The following is a 17707-nucleotide window of genomic DNA, read 5'->3' as shown; positions in this document are numbered from 1 at the left end:
AAAAAAATTATAGCAGTGATACAAAAGATTCAGTGTGGAGAAACAAAAATTAAGAGACTTGGATAAACTTCCTTACAAGGAAAAACTGAAAATGTTGGTATTGTTTAGTTTTAATATGCTAGCTATAAACACATTATTATAGACAGGGTTGATAGTACCCTCTATTATTAAGGTTGCCTCACACTTCCCATTATATGATCCCATTTTCAGTTTATAAATTCGCCAAACTTTAAACATACTGCAAGTAAAGGGGTGATTGTAGAAGGGTAGGCATACCCATGCTAGCCTCAGTCTAACTATAATAGCGTAAATATGGTGGCACAGGCTTCAACATGGACTAGCCACTCAAGTACATGGGAACCTAGACTATACTTGGGCTGCTAGTTTATGTGTAAATATACCCACAGTTGAATTACCTGATCACATACTATTTTTATCATGCATATGCACAAGACAGCCAAATTTTAATTGCACAGGCAACCTTAATTCTGGCATTTCCCCAACTTTTGAGTGTTTGACTTTGCAATCTTAATAATGTTCTTTTAATATAGGTGTCATAAGGGAGTCCTGCCTAGAAAACCCTCCTGCAGCAGGTTGAGACATGACAAGCATGCCTTCCTCAGTTTACCCTTTCAGAGTCCCCAGTAAATCTACTTCAGACCTTCTTGCTTAAATACTTCTCTTCTTTAGGGCCAGTTTATTACCAAACAGAGTTTATTCAGTCTCTAAGCAAAAGTTACAAACATAGTCCATTTTTCACCCCAATGTGAATAGTCAATAAAACTCAACACATCTTGTCCCTTGATGCCCCATTCATCAACGCCTTTGACCATGCCCGGGCACACTGTCAGCTTTCTCCTGTCCTTGTACCATGATAGCCACCCTAGTCCTTCCAACTCGACAGAAACTCTGCTGTTCAGAGTGGCCTCTCTGCTGCAGAGCATCCTTGCCAAGGGAGCATCTGTCACTCTACCTGGCCTTCTCATGGTCTAGCTCCCTGGTCTTGGCGATTTAGTTGCTCCCCTGCCTTCAGCCCTCTCCAGCCCTTGGCTCTAGCTCTCCAGTTTAGAGCCAGCAAATTCCTCTTGATGCTTTCCTTGCTTTCAGTCTTCCCCAGGAACATGTTCTGCTTCCTTCTAGGACCTCTTTCAGTACCCCTAGTCTCTGGCAGCTCTCATCTGCCTCTGGCTGTATCAGTCTGCTCTGACTCACTGGGACTCCCTAACTCATTAGATCTCTCCCTAATCCTTTATAGCCCCCATACACTGCCCTGCCCTATTGAATGGTCAAATGGGAGCACCTGACCTGGCATAGAAGAAAAGACAGTTACTCACCTTGTAACTGTTGGTCTTTGAGATATGTTGCTTATGTCCATTCCATCATAGGTGCATGTGCATCCCCGTGCACGGTTACTGGAATTTTTTTCCCCTTAGAAGTACCCATAGGGCTGGCTTTGGCACCCCCTGGAGTCCTGCACACATGCCATGGTATATTAGGCGCCACTGCCCCTATGCCTCCTCAGTTCCTTCTTGCCATCAACTCCGACAGCGGGGACAGGGGGTGCATCATAGAATGGACATGAGCAACACATCTTGATAAACAACAGTTATAAGGTGAATAACCGTTTTTTCTTCTTTGAGTGCTTGCTCATGTTGATTCCATCATAGGTGACTCACAAGCAGTACCTTGGAGGCGGGTTCGGAGTTCAGAGATGAGCACCACTCTGCCGAAGCTGGCATCGTCCCTTGCCTGCTGAACAATGGCATAGTGGGACGTAAAGGTGTGCACTGACGACCATGTAGCAGCTTTGAATATGTCCTGAATAGGCACTTGCACCAAGAATGCCACGGATGAGACCTGCGCTCTAGTAGAGTGAGCTGTAACTCTACCCGGAAGGAGAACCTTCACCTGCTTGTAGCAGAACCTAATGCGGGTGGTTATCCAAGAAGAGATCCGCTGAGAAGAGACAGGTAAGCCCTTCATCCTGTCATCCACCACCATGAACAGCTGCGTTGACTTAAAAAACGGTTTCGTCCTCTCGATGTAAAAAGCCAGGACTCTGTACACATCCAGCGTGTGCCATCTCCTTTCTTTCTCTGAGGCATGTGGCTTCGGAAAGAATATAGGCAGGAAAATGTCCTGACTGGCATGGAATTGTGACACCACCTTGGGGAGAAAGGCCAGGTGGAGCCTCAGCTGGTTCTTGTCCTTATAGAAGACCGTGTAAGCCATCTCCGAGGTAAGTGTCCTAATTGCCAATACCCTCCTAGCCGAAGTGATGGCCACTAGGAAGGCCACCTTCCACGAGAGTGAAAATAGGGAGCAGGTAGCTAAAGGCTCGAACGGTGTCCCCGTGAGCCTGGAGAGAACTAAGTTCATGTCCCAGGAGGGGTAACAGATCCCTAGCCCGGGGGTAAAGTCTCTCTATACCCTTCAAGAACCTAACCGCCATGACGTGAGAGAAGACTGACCTCCCTTGAATGGGTGGATGGAAGGCTGATATGTCAGCCAGATGCACCTTCAACGAAGCAGTGGCTAGGCCCTGGAGCTTAAGGTGCAAAAGGTAATCCAACACTGTCTGGATTGATTCCTTGTGGGGCATGACCGACTGGGCTGCGGCCAAGCAAGCAAATCTCTTCCACTTGGCTAAATGAGACACCCTGGTGCAATGTTTCCCGCTACCTATTAGTATATCCTGCACCTGAGACGAGCAAGCCATTCCTCTAGGCTCAGCCGCTCAGCCTCCACACAATCAGGTGCATGGACTCCAGGTCTGAGTGCAGAAGGCGCCCCCATCCTGGGAAAGCAGGTTGTGCCAACGCGGCAGCTCCGGGGGAGGGGGGGAGCAACTGACAGCTCCAGAAGCGTCGTGAACCAGTGCTGCTTGGGCCACGCGGGTGCTAGAAGAAGGACAGTCACCTTTTCTCATTTGATTTTTAACAGGACCCTATGAATCAACAGAATGGGAGAAAAAGCGTACAGAAGCCTCCCCGACCATGGTAGCAGAACGGTGTCTGACAGTGCTCCGTCATCTAGTCCTCAAATGAAGCAAAACTGACTGTATTTCCTGTTGATCCTGAAAGTGAAGAGATCCACTTGGGGAAAGCCCCATCTCTGGAAAATCATATCGGCTACCGATGGATGGAGAGACCACTCATGGCAAGGTATGAATGTCCTGCTGAGGCAGTCTGCTGTGGTGTTCCTGATACCAGGAAGGTGTGAAGCCCCACCAGGGAAATATTGTGCCCTATGACTAGGTTCCACAGGCTCACCGCCTCCTGACAGAGGGCTGGGGAGCGGGCCCCGCCCTGCCTGTTGATATAATACATCGCAGCAGTGTTGTCCATCAGAATCTGGACCACCTTGCCTCTCAGGAAAGAAAGGAATACTTTGCATGCCAGGCGGATTGCCCTGAGCTCCCTCATATTTATGTGCAGCCCCATGTCCTTCCTTGACCAGGTCTCCTGCATGCTGTGACCCAAGAGGATGTGCACCCCCCACCCCAAGTTTGATGCATCCAATACAAGAGTCACCGAGGGGGCTAGGTCAGCAAATGGAATCCGAACTACATCCAAACTGACTTGGACCTGTGCCTGTGCCCTGCCTCTGATGAGCCAGTCATCTAGATGGGGTAAATCTGAACTCCTCGGCACCTGAGATATGCAGCCACCACTGCCATGCCCTTTGTAAAGACCCTTGGGACAGAGGACAGGCCAAAGGGTAGGGCCATAAACTGGTAATAGAAACCTCCTACCACAAACCGGAGGAAGTGCCCGTGTCTGGGGACTATCGAGATATGAAAATATGCGTCCTTCAGGTCGAGGGTGGCATACCGGTCTTCTGGATCCAAGGAGGGGATGACAGAGGGTAGGGAGACCATGCGGCACTTCAATTTTTTGATGTACCTCTTTAACCCCCAGAGGTCCAAGATAGGCCTGAGACCCCCCTTTGCCTTGGGAATAAGGAAGTAGCGGGAATAAAAACCTCTTCCTCTCCTGTCTGCCAGAAGCTCCTCCACAGTTCCCAGTCTGAGAAGGTTCTCTACCTCTTGCATAAAGAGTTGCTCATGAGAGGGGTCCCTGAAGAGGGACGGGGATGGGGGGTGGTTCATGGAGTGGGGAAGAAAACTGCAGAGTATAGCCCCCTGCAATGGTCCCTAAAACCCAATGGTCCGAAGTTATACGGGTTCATGATACGGGGAGGAAAGGGGCAAGCCGGTTCCAAAATGGCAGGGAAGCAGGATCCTGATGTGAGTCTGGAAGGTCATCTTTGGGCACACCATCAAAACGATTGGTGCTGGCCACTAGAGCACCAGGAGTGGGTCGGCTGATTGGCCGCGGAGGAAGGCAGGCCCAATCTGCGCTGCCTAAAACTTCTGCCTCTGTCCCTTCTCTGATAGGTCCCAAAGCACTGGGCTTGGTACCTTGGCTGCTGCTGCGGGCGGGACTGCCTCCTTGAGGACTGCTGCATATAAAGACCCAATGAGTGAAACATGGCCTTTGAGTCCTTTGAACGGCAGATCCTGGATCAATTACTGCACCTCCTGAGAGAGACCAGATGACTGTAACCACGAGCACCGGTGTATGGAAATCGCAGAGGCCATCAAACTGGCAGCCGAGTCAGTTGCATCCGACACCACCTGTAAGGCAGCCCTAGCCATTGTCTACCACCCTCCTGGAGGAGGGCAAAAGTATGGTGCCTGCTCCTGGAGCAGGGCCTCACTGAAGCGCTTCAGGGAGTTCCAGAGATTATAATTATACCTCCCTAACAGCGCCTGCTGGTTAGCGAGCCGGAATTGCAGGCTCACCATAGAATAAGATTTTCTCCCAAACAGATCAAGTTTCTTGCGGTCTTTGTTTTTGGGAGTTGTGCCAGGTTGCCCCTGTCTCTCTCTCTCATTGGCAGCCACCACTACCAGGGAGCTCACAGAAGGGTGTGTGAACAAGTACTTGAACCCTTTAGCAGGGACGTAGTACTTCTGCTCCACCATTTTAGACATTGGTGGCAAAGAAGATGACGTTTGCCACAAGGTCTTAACCATCTTGAGAACCCCTTCGTGGACTGGCAGGGCGACCTGGGCTGGCACTGCAGCTGCCAGCACATCAAAGAGGTTGTCTGATGTTTCTTCGAGCTCCTCTGTCTCTAGGCCCAAGTTCAAGGCGACCCTCTTGACGAGCTCTCGGTGGGCACGGAAGTCATCCAGGGGGACTGATGATCCCGTGGTGACCGCCTCAACTGGGGAGGAGGAAGTCTGGCCCTGCACAGGAGGTGCTGGCATTTCCCCCGGCTGCTGTGGAACTGCCATAGATGTCTCCTCCAACGGGTCTGACTCTGCCTCCAAGATCGGGCAGTGACTCTTGGCTGGGGGTGCTGGGGCTGCAGACTGTTTCCCTGATGACTGGAGGGAGAAGGGCCCTGTGGCCACAGGGAACCCCCAGGAATTCCAAAGGGGCCATTGGGTTGGTCACTGTCCCTGAGGCCATCCTGGTGCAGTTGAGGAGGAGCCTTGATCTTGCCCCCTCTGTTGACGGGGCTGGCTGGGAGGAGGAGCCAAGGCTTGTGCTCCCATGGGGAGCCAGACTCACTTCCTGGCGACCAACGCCGGCCAGAGCCTGACACATCCTGTGGAGCGGTGCTGTGGGGGAGTGGGAGTGGTATCTGGTCTCCCAAGACCTCTGGTGCTCTGATGACCAATGCCTCGGTGATGGGGAGCGTGAGGCCGGTGACTGGTGATAAAGTTCTTTATGGTGCCAAGTCAGAGAAGCCCTCCAGTGGGAGAAAGATCAGGAACATCGATGCGCCGCAGGTGAGTGCCCCGGTGCCGGGGATCGATGCAATCGCCACTCCTCCTTATGGCAATGTCCTGGTGCCAGCTACCGGGTTCTGCACTGTGAACACACGGGCAAACTTTACGGTGCTGGGGAAAGTGATTGGTGCTGACTCCCCGATGGTGAACGTCTACCAGACCTCGATCTAGAATGGTGCCCGACATTTTAGTGGTCATCGACCAAGACCAGTGCCAAGTCGAATCCACTAAGGGCCTGCGCCATTGGCTCTTTCTCCCTGACGGTCTGCCCGGAGACTGTGAGCGCACCCTCAGGGACCAGTGCAGGGATGGAGAAGATATTCTCCCTGATGACCTGGGATGCAAGGAGGCATGCCAGGACTCCAGAGAGGAGTGCAGCTATCGGGGGAGTGCCATTGGGGGCTTTCCTTTCGACACTGGAGTCTTTCCTTTCCCTTGCTCTATCTGGGACATAGGCGTCGGGGACAAGGGCAGTGCCATTAGGTCCCTGGTCCTGCGTCGACAGCACCACAATCTGTGGAGGCCCTCTTCCACTCCCTGGAGTTGGAGGAGGCTCACTTGGAGGACCTAGGGCCCCAGGCAGCCAACCTTGCTTCTGCAGAGTCTGCTTGGCCTGTTGGCCCTGAGATGGTCCGGTGCTTGACCCTGCATCCCTGGATTTCTTAGGTGCGGAGGAGCAGCCCCTCTCTGAACGTTGCTTCTTCTTCAAAGGTGAAGCAGAAGATCGGTGCCATGGAGGTTCCGGTGCCGGAGGGGTGCTCAGCACCGGCACGGTGCTTGGCACCGACAAAGAGCGAGACGGCGCCGAGGCAGGTCTTAAAGCGGCATTCATCAATAAGGCCTTCTGACGAATATCTCTCTCCTTCTGCATCCTTGGTCTGAACACCTTACAAATGCGGCACTTGTCCCTCCTGTGTGACTCCCCCAGGCACTTTAAACAACCATCGTGGGGATCGCTAAGCAGGAAGGGCTTGCTGCAAGACTTACAGGGCATGCCCCGTTATCAGGCAGAGGTCCCTAAGGGGACTAAATCTTAACTACTAAACTATTAACAACTATTTACTATAATTCACTAACTACTTCTACTTAACAACTACTTAAGAATACTTGACTAAGAGGCTAAAACGCTAAAAGGCACTTGCAGAAGCAAGCAATGAACGTGGTTCCAGTAACCATCAATGGTGGAAAGAAGGAACTGAGGGGGCCTAATTAGGTGGTGCCTAATATACCGTGGCATGTGCGTGGGACTCCAGAGGATGCTGTAGCCAACCCTACGGGTACTGCTAAGGGGAAAAAAATTCCCGTAACCATGCATGGGGGTGTGCATGCAACTACAATGGAATCGACATGAGCAAGCACTTGAAAAAGAACTAGAACTACTTCATTTACAGGGGACAGCCACTTGGTGACAGTAAGTTTTTTGCTCAATGGAGATGACTTGTTACATGTAGGAGCTGTGAGTCTCTTCTCCAAAGCAAGGGTATGTGAAAGCTGTTAAAAAAATGTCACAAGCATTTTTTTTTTAATACGGGCAAAAGAATGTATTTCTTCCTAACATCCTTCTTGGAAATGGATGAACCATTTTAGTGGAAATATTCCAAAAAATTTCAGCCTGAGGTAGACACCTAGTGTGGAATACTTCAGCACAAATGGTTCAAATTAAGCAAATGAAAAGAGTCTTATAATGGGACGTGTTGGACAACTTTAATAACAGATGGTTCTCCAACACCACACCACTTATAAGAACAAGGTGATATACATTGAAACTGAAAGGTAGCACATTTAAAACTGATAAAAAGGATTTTTTTTTAATACAGCACACAATTAACTTGTGAAGCTCACTGCCACACAATACCATTGAGGACAAAAATTTGTTAGGGCTTGACAAACGATCGGATATTTATATGCATAATAAGAAAATCCACAATTAAATTAGACAAGATATTATATGTATATTTTAAATGAGACATATAAATCCTCATTCTTCAGGAGCATAACTCAACTATTACGTGATGGGAGTTAGAAACAAACTTCCCTATGGGCAGGTTATTCCATTATTTTCCACTATGGGGTTTCTTGAACCATCTCCTAACCTAAAGCATCTTGTATGGATCAGTCAGAGACAGTATACCAGACTAGATGGCCCACTAGCTGATCCAGTATACTTTTATAGAAACCTAAGAATTGCCAAACATCATTAGAGTCAAAGCTAGGAAAATATACTCTCTGAGAGAGTGATTATTCTTAATGAGTCTCCTGAAATCATGCATAGAAATGGCCCTCTAGGCCAAGATACATGCCAGAAACAGATAACGTTCTTCAACAAGGCACAGTTTCTGGGAAATGTAGAGCAACTGGTCTCCCCAACTTCTACAGTATTGAATTCTTTGACATGGTGGAAGGAAAGAGGGTTGACTTCTCAGTCGTGGAATAGATTTATTTAAATTATGGATTCTAGCCTGTCAGGACAGAGAACCCATTGCGGGGGGGGGTGTGTGTGTGTGTCTCATTTAGCACTTAGGATGTTATGCTGAGAATCCTAACATCTTGGAAGTGAGGGCTGTCAGGAGAGTTCCAATCAGATTCAGATCTTTCCTGTTAGAGAAGTAAATGCTAGTTAGGATTGATAATTCATAATTAGTAGTCCTGATCAAAAAATCATAGGCCCATTAAGAAATTGAGAGAATGAAACATAACAGAAAAAAGATCACTATGCAAATAATTCACCCAGAAGGGTGATATCTTCAAACCATGGTATTATAGATACTGTCCTACTGATAGGGGCAGGTGGTCTTGGACTTCTTCAGATCTACAGCCTACTATAAAACAAAGGCTTAATACAGTTACCACCAAGATCCAGTGGCCACTCACATAGCTCCTAAAAAGATCTATAATGACATGCTCACAAATGCTGTCTCAATCCATGTCATTTGTTGTCATAGCATGTAGCAATAGTTAAGGTTGCCTAGACCTCTTGTATAGGCAACTTTTAACAACTATGTAAAATAAAATAAATACACATCCTGGATCAGGGTTTGCTATATTTACCAAGTGTTTATATATACAAAATCCCTAGAGGTTGCTAGACGGAATCCATCTGTTACAAGTAAGTGTCTGGGAATGAATGCAGAAATATGAATTTTGTCCTGTTAATTTGTCTTTTGAGTTCCCAGACATTAATTCCTGATGTCCCATCCAGTGGACAGAGGGGTAATAAAGACTTTCTGTTGTTACAAGTTTTCCCAATTACATATTCAACATTAAAAAATGCAGATTAAAAGATATTTAGGTGATTAATTGTGAATTTAGGAGCCTAATTAGAGGCACCCAAGTTTGAAAATGATGGCCTGAACTCTTAATACCAAATGTGTAATTGGAAAAACCTGTAACAACAAAAAGTCTGTATTACTCCAGTGTTGACTGGGTAGGATGTTATGAGTCAATGTCTGGGAACACAAAAGACAAATTAGCAAGTAAAAATTCAAATTTCTGTATTCACTCAAGAGATATTTAGGTGCCTAATTGTAGATTCAGGCCAAGATTTTAAAAAACAGGAGCCTAAATTTGAACTCTATAAACCACAGTTAGGGACCTGTTTCATTTCTAACAGTACTGATCATCCAGCAGCTCTCACGGATGTCAGTGGGAACTGCTGAGTGCTCAGAACTTTTGAAAATCAGATAGGTGCCTAAAATGTGGATTTAGGGCTTTTTTTTAGGTCTTGGTATTAACAACCTAACTTTGAAATTTTCAAATCTGGATTCCTAGTCTCAATTTTCCATACTTTCCTTCCTTAAGTCCTCACTAGGACATAGTAGAAACAAGCCCCTTAAAAGATATTTGACAAATTTTCCTAGCTTTGGAATATTTGAACTTGGGACTGTAATATGGTGGAGCAGTGCAGCAAAGAACACTAAAACTCTTTATGATTGTGATCAGCTGTCAGTTGCCTCTTGATCTGGAAATCCAAGACGACAGTTCCATTCATTACAGGTACATTTACAATAGAAAAATTAGTACACATACTATAGCAACAGCCAGCAATGGTGCAGCTGTAACCATGGCAACACACTAGTGTAGACATGCTACTCAGTCCTATCTACATTATTACTTATACCAGTACTACTACCAGTGCAGCTGCACCTTTATTGGTAATTACTGTAATATTATTTCTGATGTAAACAAGACCTATGACTATGAAACAGATCCATTATCCGTGCCCCCACCTCACCTAAAAACAAGCTGCTGGGGAGCACTGATCTGTGATACTTAAGTGAACCAAGAGGCTGATGTAGTTCTGGATCATGTGATTGTATACTCAAACATACTCAGATACCACTTGATCATTCTTGCCATTTCATAACTCAGAGATATTCAATCCTGTTGTTTATACTCTGCAAAAATTGTCCAGTCACTATTATTTGTCTCTAATGAGTTAAAAGTATGAGCCTTACATAAACATTCCTGAAATTCAACTTTGCTGAATTTGTAACCCATACCTCCATAGTTCTTCTTTTAGTTAATGTTATTTCAAAGTTCTTCCACTCCCAGCGTTGCTCCACAACATGGGCAAAAATCACGTGTCCATTTCCACAAGCTCCAGCTATTTGAGTGCCATCAACAGACCAAGCAATATTAAATATACTGCCAGTATTTGGTTTCTCTAAAGCATATGACCACTAATAAAAAAAAAAAAAAAAAAAAGCAATCTTAATACTTTCTTTGAACTTTTTATGCACAAATATTGCACTAAACAAATGAATGCACGTATTTAAATTGTACTAATAGACTAATCAATTAAATGAGTTTCTTATTTTTGCAGGTATCATAAAGAGGTCTGTTTATTAGTAAGATGATGAAGACAGGAGGTATAGAGACAAAAGAACCAAATACAGGTAAAAGGCCCACAACATTTCAAGTATATTAAACAGAATATTATGCAGCCTAAATATATTTTGGCATTGTATGGAAATGGACTATACACCAAGAGCTGACCCAATGCATAAAAAGGAAAACAGATGCATGACTGACTCATGAATATAGGATCCAAGATCTATAACTTTTAACTTGTGGAATTCACTACTACAAAATATAACTGAGACCAAGAGCTTAGTAGGATTCCAAAAAGGAATAATGAGAACATCCACTGTTAAATTAGATAGGATTAAAACCATTTTAGAAGGAATATAATGACCCATGCTTTTCGGCAGTATTTTTTTTAAAATGTGGAGCATGACCCCTGTAAGGCAGAGGATCTGAAGTACCACAAAAGGCATGTTCAAGCCTCTCTATTTTTCTCTAAAATCTCAGCTTTTAAGTCAGTCTGAAACAGCTATGGTTGTAAAGTAAACCTTGAAAACATGACCTGAGTGAAACTGATGTAGTGATATCTGCCTAAATTTACACAGTGCCTGAAACAATAGCTCTTGAGGTGTCAACTGCCCTGTTCATTTCAATGGGTATTAGCTCAGATGCCAAGGATGATACTTTAATATCAACTTTGTGAAATATCTTACTGCTCAAAGCATGCAATGAAAGAAAGGAAATATCATTATGAAGATCTACCCAGTCTACTGAGTGACTAGTCATTTTAGGTAAGCCTTAAATAACACATGTCCAGGATGAAGGGGAATGTAATTGGTTTCATTTTCCTTGATAGGGGCATCAACTTTCAAAAGTTTGGGAAATGATGCCTTAAAGCACAAAGCAGCCTCTTACTGACAGCAGTTAGGAATTATTTTTCCCCTAAGGTTAGGTTATTTCATAAATTGTCATCTATGATGTTTCTTACACCTTCTTCTGACACAGCTGGTACTGGCCACTATCAAAAAGCGTAATACTGGAGTAGATGGACCACTGGTTCGATCAGTTCCGGCAATTCCTATGTTCTCATGAAAATAAGATGTTTCTCAATAATTCTTATATACAATTTAATTTTTTTTAAATTTAGTTTTTATTAAATTATAAAAAAGTTAAAACTTCAGAAATAGCTGACATTTGTATAACACTTTTTATCCGAAGATCCCAAAGTGCTCCAACTTTGAAAACTGATTTTAAAAAACAAGCTACATATTCAGAGATCACGTCACTCTTCACTAAAATACAGCCAACACAAGTGGTAAGGACAGGCAGTTTTACAGCTCCTTTCAAAGACAAAACATCCAGCTGCACAGTTCTTTCTATCATTATAATGGCATAGTACAGCACTGGTTCATTACTGAGCCACTAACTTCCCAGGGCACCTCAGAGGTTTCCCAATCCAAGAAGTGACCATGCTTGACTTGGCTTATTTTAAGTGATCTAATGAGATCACAGCCTGATGTGGCATGGCCACATGCCAAACAACATACTTCAGGATTTAGTTTTCCATTAGAAAAAAGCAATGAAATCATTTTCCTAAGGCACTAGAAATTCAAACAGCAAGTAAAATGCCATATTTTTGCTTACACACCTTGTTAATAGAAGTTTCATCAGAAGCGAATGCCCATTTGGCTGACTTCTAGAAGAATATGTTTCTATGAAAAGTGACTGCAAAATCTCCAAAGATTTTATGGCCTAACATATTTTCTTCCATCTCATACTGCTGCTTTATGCTGTCTATATTTATTTAAAGTTTATTAATTAGGTTTTGTAATATGGACCCAGCAAACACTGGAACAGCAGTCAGCTCTTAACATTCTTTGATTTGCTTTGTTGTTTGCTTACAATGCACAAAAAAATCTATTTAGGATCAAATAATCATTTGTACTACCCAAATAGCTGGTTCAAGTGTTATGCAAATATCCTAGGGGATCAGAGGAGGAGGAATCTCTCCTCATAGGCTATGGAGCAGCTTCAAAGAGAATACTGCATATGAAGGGTTCAAGAAACCCTGAATGTGCCTTATACAGCCCTGGGGCAGAATGTAAAGCTGGAGGATCTATAAGTGACAATCTTTTGGCTCACCATTTCATTCCCTGACTTGCTTCCTGCACATTGCTGTATTCTCCAAATCCTGCCTAGCTTGCCTAGTGGGAATGCAGTATTTTCAGTGTAATGGGGGATGCAGGGACAGGATTTAGCCCTTCACTGTAGCCAAATTATATATGTAGAAGATATAGAGAGGGTTTTTTCCCCCTAAAGCATGCTTCTATCATTTCCCTTGTTCTTTTCACCACAATTTTGATATTATTTGACAGGTATATTTGTATTAGCTCTAATTTTTCTGACTAGTATCTCCTTTGCTAGTGCAAATAAAGGGGGTGGCACAGACACCAAAGTCTTGTTCACCTTTAAGGAGTATTTATTTGGTGACTGAACCATTTAAAAGAATGAATTAATTTGTTTTCTATAATTTGGGGCCAAGTCCACAGTGTTCAAGACAGTTCTATAAAAATCACTGAGAAAATGGGATTTTTTCAGAGTTTGCTCCTTAGGGGGAGAGACTGTGCTTCTCTTTCTGGAAGCTTTCCCTGAAGCCTCCAAAGTCGGCAAGCCTGAGCTGAGGTAGAAGGGGTGCTGGTTCTGTCCAGAAACATATGTACAGGGGTCAGGGGAGGGGGATCTTCTAACCTGACTCAGAAGCTGGCTTTGGGGAGCCTTCCATTATTAGCAGTCTGAGTTTAATCTCCCAGTTTTTCCTTGCCATGGACTTGAGGGCCAGGCCGAAGTTGCACTTCTGGGAGACACAAGATTCCCCCTAGCAACAGATATACTTAGACTGGTTGATCCTTATAGGTACAGCCTCTCAGCAGGAAAGAACATTTGACATCTCATGAGCCAGGCATGCTCTGCCAGTAAAAAAAATAAGTCTCTTTGAAGGTAAAGAGGAGTAAAACAATCCTCTCACTACTTATCTAATTAACTATAACTTCCAGGCTACAAGGATTATAAATCAGTTTATTTGGACTGACCAAAACAAATTGGTGCCTAAGGTATGTGTGAAACACCTTTTAATACACACTTCTATCCATCACCCCCATAGGAATGTTTTTTTAAAATGTAAGTGTAAAAATATGACTACATGAAAATGAAGTTTATAATACAGCTACACATGAATCTACATCTGGTTCCTTTTTTGGTTTCTCAATCCAGTCTGAAAGTATCAATGAACTGAATAGGCAGCATGCATAGATTTTGGGGTAAGGAAATTCTTCAGGTGGATTCAATACCTTTTTAACCAAAGGGGGAGGAAGGTATTCCATGACACAGGATAGTCAAAGGAAGAGTAAACTAAAGAGGGTCTTCACTGCCTTCCCAAATATTGGACAGACCTCAGCCCCAACAATTGATGCCAGTTCTTATGATCTGGTTTTAGGTTACTTACTAAAAGTCTACAACTTTTCTTGGAGGAGGCAAGCTAATGATCTCCTAGCATCCAGAGAAATCCGCATAAGCATTAGAACCTGAGTACAACCAAGACTAACTTTCCCATATTCATTATTAAATTTAGAGTATGAGACAATGTGGCTCTTCACAATGAGTATCACTTCTGTAGCTGATTCAAATGCATTAGCTTTCTTCCAAAAGTTACACTGGGGCCCCATCCACTCAGTTCTAGTAAATCAAATTGTGCCACTCTGAAAGGGATTGGCTAGCAATATAACTCACTGGGAAATCTGGATGCAATAGCTGAGAATCCCATCCCATGATTACTAATAAATTCAGAGAAAGAGCAGGGACACCAAATCGAAAAACTTCATGAGTTAATTCTTCCAACTTAACAGAACTAATACAGGTAGTTTCATTTTAAAAAGATGAATTTATTAATATGAAAGAGGAGATTTTAAAACATTGGATTTTTACTTTATTTTTTATTTTGCTGAGACATGCAACTTTATTGCTGTAGATTTTTTAAAAATGTTTTTGACATTCAGTTCCTCCTAGATTTTTCTTGTTAGACAACAGTCTGATTCTTTATTAGAATGTATTTTAAATAAGATTGAACTAATTTTGATAGGAGAAAAATGGACAATTGTATTCTTGGTCAGGAGATACCATGCTAATGGGTTATGTTGACATTTTAATGTAGCCAGTTTTGTTTTACAGAAGACTGACTTTATACCTGGTTTACTACACAACTCTTTGTTTCTTAAAGACATTTACAGTAGCTAAAGCCAGATGCTATCTACTGTCCAGCAGCCAATAACAATAATTTATTAGGTTAGCCTCCAAAAGTCTTGCTTCTTTATGCAAGTTTTTTCCCTGACATTTAAATGTAAATAGTTGCTAAAGAATTAGCCACACTAGCACTGGGGGAGAAGGGAGAATGAGTCACATACCACCAGAGTGATAGTGTTTGAAGAGAACCAGACCTAGCTTTACTGGTCAACACAGACATTTTTATTGTGTCTGATGTAATGGAGCTGTATCAGCAAATTGCTCCTCAGGGAACCATCAGGAGATATACATATCATTAACCCTTCTCTAGCATATGCATTTAGTTATGTGACATAATTTAATTAAATACTTTCATATATATTCTTTGCTTTCTTTTCTCTTCCTTATTACCTGCTTCTATGCTTCATCAGTTTTATGTATAAAAAGTAAGTTACAAACAATAAGTGGCAAAGTAGATTAATTTCGTCACTTTAAGAAAACTTCTGGGGAAGCTGTTGTGCATTCATAACTGAAGGAAAGTAATGTGGCTGACATATAAAAGAGATTTTGCCTACTATTCTATATTGAAGCTGTATACACTGTCTGCCTCTGCTCCTATGCATGCTCTAAGATCATTGATGCTAAACAGTAATATTCAAAAGTAAACATATCTGCAGTAATGAGTTGAATAGAAATAACTTGTTTCTTCTGTTTTGCTGGACTTTTAAGAATCTGATCCCTTAAACAGAGAACAATGCTTAAAATGTTCATTCCTGCCTGGTGGGTGACTTTCTGTGGCTTTACACACTTCCTAGACAATACCAATCATGTCACACTACTCACAGTAATATAGAAATAGAAAGCAGGAAAAACCAAGATCCACTAGTGGGTTCCCCACCACCCTAATTACTAGAAATTGATTACATCCATATGATCCAAAGAGAGGATTCTTGTTCAGTGCTTCAGAGAATGAAAGAGGCGAATACAACCATTTGTGCAAGACTTGAAAATGAAGCACCGAGATCAAATAAACTGCATCGGTCTGTTCCTATGTATTTTTATGAATATAAGCAAGGGCTAGCTATGATGGACAGATTTCCTTTTTAATAATTTTGAAAGTATCTATGTGTTTGTTTTGGGAAATGTCCTTTAGTTATTCAGTTTTTTTCACTAGTGATTAATTTACCCTTATTGGGGATTGGGCTATATTTCATTTTAGATATTTTGATATTGTTTACTTACTGTTTATTCAGAGGATTTTAGCTGCATGCACGTGCATACACACACTCTACTGTAAATAAAGTTTATTTTATTACTTGTTGAATATCTTTTTGGCTGATGGTACCTTTTTCTGTATATGTATTGTTTGTGACTTGTGGCTCAGGCAGATTTTCCTAATGGATAGCTGGCTGATTCCTAATAGATAGCTGTTGCTGAATCTTCCCACTTGTCTTCCTTTTGTGAATTTGATTTCACTTTATTCAACATGACCGTCCACACATTTTAAAAAGGTAATGTAATGGAGACGTTAAGAAGTGGCTACTGTGTGTACACAGTTAAAACTTTCTAACAACATTTTAATAGTGCCAAAGCTTACTGTCAATTACATCAAAGTAGAAACCCTAAGAAATCGGTTTTCTATAGTGTTATACTGGAAATTGATTCCAATCCTTGCTGATACATATAGATGTGTTTTAATATTACCAAATTCAGATCTCTGTGAGACAAAATCCTGAGTTCCACTTTTCTCTTACTCCAACTCTTTCCTTTAGATTCTATGTCATAGCTACAATTCTTTCAGTCAAGGGCTTTGTCCAGGACAAAGATTCTCAGATGAAAAACCATGAACACTGGTTCTTCCAGCGCAGCCTGATCAGGCAAGGTGCACAGCTTGAGGAAATGAGTATAGCTCACCAGGAGCCAGAGAAATGGAGGGAATTGTTTGGTTGCATGAAACTATGAATATAGGGCTGTGGCACCATTTTCCACAGCTGGTTGTGATTTTAGTGGATCTCTCACTCCTGAAGGTAACAAAGGCACAGAGAGCACAGCTTCTGCTGGCGTCCTAAAGCTGCCCGGGCCCATATGCTGTTAGCCTGTGTACTGCAATGGAGCCTGCCGAAGTTACTTCTGACTGGCATGGAAAGTATCCTAAGCAGAGGAAGAAATAAGACTGCCATCCTGAGAAACCTTTGGGAGAGGATTGCAGGGTATCTCCTTGGAAGTTTTGTCAAGATCTCTCAGGAGGATTCATGGGACATCACTTTGTATGTAAACAAACTGCTCTGCATGGCCCCTCTTCAAGACTCTATGCCTTTTAGTATAAGTGTGATTTAACAAGTAAATTCCCAAGCTGTTTGCTATGTTGGATGTTACTAGGGAAAAAAACGTTTATCTTAGCTAATCCTTATGGTTTGTTTAATTAGTTAACTAGGTTTAGAATCGATCACCCAAGTATATGGTACAGAAAGCTGCAGTAAGAGAAATCTAGAATTGCTAGTTGCCACTGAGTGTCGTTTTCTTATTTTATATTACATAATACATGTCCCCTTATTTTGGAACATCATGGCCACAGACCATAATGGTGATGCCATAAGTCTATTCTCTATTTTACTTCAGCATAACTCAGCTTTCCAAAGGAAACCCCATTCTATACTTGTTTTCTCAAAAAACAGAAGTGCCAGTGAGTTCCATGGGGCTTACTCCAAAATTAAGTGCACTCTAAGTGCAGTCAGTCTTAACTTTTTTGGTAATTTGGAAACAGATTTGCATGCTTGCTGAAAAAAAATGTAAATGATTAACTGAATAATAGAGTGAGAAGAA

General features: G+C 42.9%; 1 protein-coding gene across 5 annotated transcripts in view; it reads right to left on the bottom strand.

Annotated features, from left to right (window-relative positions):
* IFT80 (intraflagellar transport 80) overlaps nucleotides 1-17707 on the bottom strand; it is a 117405-nt gene that overhangs the window by 26375 nt on the left and 73323 nt on the right. For all 5 annotated transcript variants that reach the window (XM_067544430.1, XM_067544366.1, XM_067544558.1 and 2 more), the window contains exon 9: nucleotides 10306-10485. In XM_067544430.1, the coding sequence (XP_067400531.1) occupies nucleotides 10306-10485 (180 nt within the window). The remainder of the gene's footprint in view (nucleotides 1-10305; nucleotides 10486-17707) is intronic.

The sequence above is a fragment of the Emydura macquarii genome, unplaced genomic scaffold (genome assembly GCF_026122565.2).
Source record: "Emydura macquarii macquarii isolate MOO-44397 ecotype Brisbane River unplaced genomic scaffold, CSIRO-AGI_Emac_v2 contig_18, whole genome shotgun sequence".
NCBI classification, from domain to species: domain Eukaryota; kingdom Metazoa; phylum Chordata; order Testudines; family Chelidae; genus Emydura; species Emydura macquarii.
The sequence above is the reverse complement of the archived record's forward strand: the minus strand, read 5'-3'. Positions and strand labels throughout refer to the sequence as shown.